Below are 6,000 nucleotides of genomic sequence, written 5' to 3'. Positions count from 1 at the left end.
GACTGTGCGAATGGAGATGGACGATAACGACCTACAGAGCTCTTGCTGTGACACAAGATGGTCACAGCAACTGTCGGGCCTTCCTAGCAAGCTCCTGCGGCGCCTGATGCCTTTCCAAAGGGAGGGAGTGGAGTTTGCTCTAGCCAGGAACGGACGGTGAGCACTCGGTCACGTCAAGGCCTCATTGTTCGGAAGCCAAGTAGCGTAGGTTCTCATTTTTTAAAGGTGGTTTTAAAACGAAAGGTCAGCTTGTCAAATCAGTAATAACATGACAAGGAAGACGCATGGTGTTGAGAACATGTCGGGCGCTGATATGTTTCGATGTTTCACTTCCTGAGGAGGAAAATACAGCAAAACATTTTCCTCTCTTGTGCTGCACCAGTGTGTGATTTTGTCTAATAGGGTGGCATGTTTAGATGGATCATTTGCCGAATGGAGCTTCCAAACAGGCAGTCCCACCCCAACCTCTAGTGCAATCAGGAAACTCTCATTTCCAGCCCAGCTCCAAAAACAGTGTGATGATGGCCCACGATGCAAGTACATCGTTAAGAATGTAGGAGTCTTAAGTGGTCTTTAAGTCCGTAAGTGTTGAGCATCAGCTGCAGGACCCGAAGAGGACCCCCCCCCGCTTACGACCAGTCGATGTGCGCTCGGGCTCTCGGTGAAGGTCAGCGCAGGGGGAGCCAATCTGAGCGCCGCCGCCACGATGCGGAGCGCCCGTTATTGATCCGGAGAACACTGGGAGGCGCTGCTTTGTTACACGGGTGGGTCAGAAGTCAATTGGCTCTTGGCGCACCGTGTGGACGGCCACCTCGGCCAATTGGCACCAGTATGTGACAGGGAGCAGCGACGCTTCTCCCCGGAGAGGAGCAGAAGTGGCATTAGCGCCAGGCGTTCTAGGTAGAGAGGGAGCCTGGAGGCAGAATGACCACACGATGCAAATTTGTTTGTTTACATTCTACCCGTAGCTACGGTTACTAAGCTCTGATTGGGCAATCGCTGTTTAGGGGAGGGGTTTAGCAAACAGTCGATTTGTTACCCGAGCCCGTCTTTACCATGAACGTTGTTTTGCTCTCACTGACCATGTCACATTTTCTACAATAAGGGCAAAGTGAGCTGTACCCAGCATGCCGTTCAGCGGTGTAACCGTTAATATGGTAGCGCGCGACGGAGAGCGAACTGTACCCAGCATGCTTTTCAACGTTGTAACACTTAATATTGTTGCGTGCCGCGCAAAGCGAGCTGAACCCAACATGCCTGTCGGTTGTTTAACAGTTAATATTGTAGGGAGCGACGCCAAGCGAGCGCTACCCAGCATGCCGTTCAGTAGTTTAACAGTTAATGGGCGTTCCCCCTCAATACACTACACAGTGTATACGTAACACACAACTAATGAAGTTGATTGGATGAACGGTTGTCGAGAAGATCGAAGGGCATATGTACATATATAGATGTATACATGTATACATATTTAAATATACATACTGGCAGATACTTCTTCCATTTTAAGTTTAGTGTGAGAAGATACAGTGACTAGGAAGTTGGAGTGCAGCGTTTTAAGCCTGCAGTGCGGCACCAACAAACACACAGACGGTAAAGAAGATTACAAGCTAAAAAATTTCATTTTATTGACAGTCATCTTGATCTTTCTATGTATTTGTGGCACCCTGCTGTTCTTTATTTGCTCACTCAATATCCTTGAAAAGAGCCTCAAATTAAAGCGGCAGTGCCTTTTTTTACTTTCACCGACACTAAACAGAGACTCATTGCAGAAGAGGCAGAAACTCTACCTGCATTAGGCTGAGCGGACCAGAGTGCAATGCGGCTGCAGAGATGTAGGATACCACTACCTGAGGAGGAACTAGTCGAAGGCAGGCTGACAGACAAAAAAATGACACGAACGGCTTCATTATAATGAATAACTCCTGAAATGCAACGAACATCAAAGATTGATGTCGGATATCTAACAGCGTGGGAGGATCCGTGGGCGGATTTTTTTTCCCGTATCAAAAATAAAAAAATCTCATAGTCGTCGTGTCTTTTCATACCAAGAGCGCCGAACCCCAAAAAATCACATCAGACGCCGTCGCAATTCAAATACTTATGGAGCGCGCCGGTCTGTGTGGGACGACGAGTGAGCTTTATGGAGTTAGATGAGGGATAATGCGGGGAGAGTTGTGGCTCAGAGTGGCAATAAAAACCCTTGAGATGTGGTTGATTGTGTTGTTTGGAAAGTTGGGCAGAAGTGTGCCGTCAGACCGCTGACATCTGCATGTATTCGGCTATCCGAAAACATCCGTTTACCCAGGGTGCATCTGTGGAATGCAGCACCGTACACCAGATATCGAAGAAAACATCAATTTGGAGTAAAAGTACATTAATTTAAGGCCTTTTGGTCACTTCCAAGGTGTCGACTGCAGCTGGTGTCCGCCCTGCTCTGACTTGTCCGGCGTATTGCAAGCGACTGTCCGTGCTTTTATTGAATAAGGCCCGCTCTGCTGACGTGAGAGGAGATCGATATGAAGTCTGTGTCCTCTCTCCCTGCCACGGCCAAACACCTGAGAGAAGTCCTTTTCCAGAGATTTGTTCTCTGCGTGTTCTCACGCCCATGAGTATTTGTCATAATATAGAGTACTGTACACAGAGTTCGACCATAAAATCATTTGGGCGATTCAGCCGCGCAGTGCTGTGCTGTTACAACACTGGGAAGTACAATTGGGCTTATTCCCAGGGTCCAACGGTTCTACATTGGGTCGCTTTTTTACGGCCTTTTAACAGTTTATTCCATGTCGTTGATTCAGTCAGTCTGCCTGAACAAATAAGTGGAAATAATTTCTTATTAAAGGGGCCATTTTTTTTCAAGCACATCCATAAATTTGTGAGAGACAGAAGGCTCGGTATCATCTTTAAAGTAAAACAGTGTCTCAGTTACTGTATTTAAGTTGCTGTAAATTCCATTTCCTCCTCATTAAGCACGACGTTTGCACACTGTACGTCCTACTGTAATAAATACAGGACGTGGATTATAGTTACATCGCAAAAGAAAGTATCAAGGCTCATCTGAGGCCTTAATGTAAGGGAGTAGTCACGGAACACCTGTCTGTTCACCGCGCATGGTGAGACTTCTTGCTAACGTCAGCTAGCATTAGCCACAATAAGCTACTGGTCAACCCAGACCAGGTGAGACTGAATCAGCAGAACTCCTGAGAACCACATGATATTTCGGGTGCTCCTTTATGGATGCATGCTCACGGACCTGTCGTGGTTTGAGGTGGCTCACATTTTCTTAAAACACTGCTTATTGCCTGTCGGGTACTGCCATTAGCCTCACTGCTCTTAGCTGCCTCCCGACCGGTAAAGGATGATAAATAACCAGTGTGATAAAACTTTTTTTGTCTATTTTAAGCACCAGTGACACAATTAGATTAGATTTGGGTGTGCTTAAGTTCGGAAAAATAACAGAACTTATCAGCAAAACACGAGTTGTGCATTGCCCCATATAGCTGCGGTTTAAACTTTTCCTTTTAAAGTCACACACACACACTATCGAACCATCCTCCATCTACTGCTAGTTAAAAAGGCCAACCTTTTTTTTCCCCCTCTAAAAGGCTGCGTCGGTTTGAAGTTCATTTACAATATCCCGCCAAAGTGCACTCTGAACCGAGCGTGCCACGCTGTAAAGAAACAACTTCCAGTCGGCCTTTTGTGCAGCGGTCCAACACTGACTACTGCACATACTGGGCCGGGAGATTGGGGTGAGACAGCTGGGAGGGGGAGGGGGGGCACGCAACACAATCACCGTGCGGAGGGTCAAAATCATCGTAGCAGGGGGGGGGGGGGGGGTACCGTTTCCTGACACTTTGGGGCTTGTGGGTTTCAGAGATAACATTAGAAAGACGGGGCCGCGCCGTCGTCAGGCAACGGCGCCGCAGCATCCTCGCGCTCTCAAACCGTCAAGACGACACTCAGGTTATTTAAAGGAGGATGATTAATGTGTTGGGAAATGGCAAGCACCTGCCCCAGCCGCACTGCCTCCAGTGTGTGTGTCTGTGTGTGTGTGTCTGTGTATTTTTGCTTCTTTTCATTTTTTTTTTCTTCAAAAGTCTTTTGTGTGCATTTTTTCACACACGTACTGTTTTCTGTGTGCGCATTGCGCTGACTGGGCCGGTGTGCTGGCAATTAGAAAAACCACCAGTGGCAAGGTGCACATTAATCATGTTCCTCAGCTGAAAGAGAGAAATGGGGCGGAGATGGGGGCGGAGGAGAGAATAATGAGAGAGCGTGTCTGAGGTATTCAGAGCCGTCGCGCCGTTTGCTCCCGACATGGTGTTAGAAGCGTTTATGAATACGCAAGGTTGTGACAAAAGGCCCCCACGAATCCACCGGGCAGAGAGAACCAGAGGTTGATCTATCGGTGCTTCCGCCACAGCAGGGGCACAACTTCAGCCAAGGACTGTGTCGTGCTTTCATTGTTCCCTTTATCATAAATGTGGGGGGGGGGGGGGGGGGGGGACTAGCTGGCTGTTGTGTGGTTGGCCAAGAAAGAGCCATATCAGACACAGGTGAGCTGTCGCTTTTATCCAAGTTTAAGGTTCTGTTGGTCTTAGACATGTGAAATATAAGATGGATTTAGGCCAAATAGTCCTCAAACACGTCGTCATTGTTCAGTCACTGATGTAAGATGCTGTCAAGGCTACAGCAGCCACACCATGTGCTGAAATGCTTCTCCTATGATATTAAAACTCACTCCCTCACTGCAACGGGTATTTTGACATTAGCCGTTTGGGATGTTGGACCGTGAAACTGCTCACACAGCAAGACTGGATATACAACAACAACAAAAAAAAGAACAGGATGTCTGACGTCGATCAATTCTAAAATAGGCGTGTTGTAGGCTGAATTTCTGCTGAAGTGGTGAATTGCTGAAGTGAACTTTCATTCAAATTTACATAAATAAGTTCTTGATTTTATTTATTTTTACTTTTTAATGGAAGACTTTAAGTCAGGTAATGTCTGGACGAGGTCACCGACAAATACCCTCTCCAAACGGCCGATGCTGTAGTGCCTTTGAGCAAAGCCCTCATGCTGTTTTTTACATGTAAGCAATAGACGACGTCTCTTTATAGCAACCTGATGACCGATTGTCTCTCTTTGCTTCTGTCTTGCAGATGTATGATCGCTGATGAGGTAAGCACACCACAACGCTGGCTCAGGAAATCTATTTTCCCAGGAACAACTACCAAAAAAAATAAATAAAAAATGAGGCTGGGACTTCGCTGCACGCTTTCCAAATTCATTTGTCATCCCGGCGCAGCGCTCCCACGTGCCTAATCGCTTTTGACACCAGAATCATTCTGAGACCTTATTACTCTCGGCCGTCGCATGCAATTTGCCGCAGAGTTGGCGTCGCGTAATTGACTTGTTTTTCTCTCCCCGGTTTTGGTCGGCCCAGATGGGTCTTGGGAAGACGGTGCAGGCCATCGCCGTGGCGTACGCCTTCCGCCAGGAGTGGCCCCTCCTGGTGGTGGTGCCCTCGTCCCTGAAGTATCTCTGGATAGAGGAGCTGGAGCGGTGGATCCCCGAGCTGCAGCCTGGAGACATCAACCTGGTGGAGAACAAGAGCGACACAATGTAGGTCGTCACCAACACTCTCTTGTTTTAGCTCTGTTTTTAGTCTCCACCATCTCCGGAGAGAAATATCCGACTCTTCAATATTCACATTTGAGAAGCTGAAACTAGTAAATATTTTGCATTTTATTTACTTAAAAAAGTAACTATGTATCAACTGTACATTTGAAGTAATTCTGGTCAAAACCCTCCATGATATCAAGCAGATAGGGACCCACTTTGCACGTTTATGCCCCACAGTCTTGTGCCCAGGATATCTCTAAACGGAGCACATAATCCCGTGGATTATGTTCATCATACGCAGGATTATGTCAGTGAGAGGTCACAGCCCCGATTTGAACTTAAGTGGAAGTTGCGGCGGTGTCCCTTCGG

General features: G+C 47.3%; 1 protein-coding gene across 1 annotated transcript in view; it reads left to right on the top strand.

Annotated features, from left to right (window-relative positions):
- zranb3 (zinc finger, RAN-binding domain containing 3) overlaps positions 1–6,000 on the top strand; it is a 52,426-nt gene continuing 46,426 nt past the window's right edge. Inside the window, exons 1-3 of the mRNA XM_079296676.1 lie at positions 1–156; positions 5,169–5,187; positions 5,453–5,631. Of these exons, the coding sequence (XP_079152802.1) occupies positions 11–156; positions 5,169–5,187; positions 5,453–5,631 (344 nt within the window). The 5' untranslated portion in view covers positions 1–10. The remainder of the gene's footprint in view (positions 157–5,168; positions 5,188–5,452; positions 5,632–6,000) is intronic.

The sequence above is a fragment of the Melanostigma gelatinosum genome, assembly GCF_949748355.1.
Source record: "Melanostigma gelatinosum genome assembly, chromosome: 24".
In the NCBI taxonomy this organism is placed as follows: domain Eukaryota; kingdom Metazoa; phylum Chordata; class Actinopteri; order Perciformes; family Zoarcidae; genus Melanostigma; species Melanostigma gelatinosum.
This window is presented reverse-complemented; position numbering and strand designations above follow the sequence as displayed.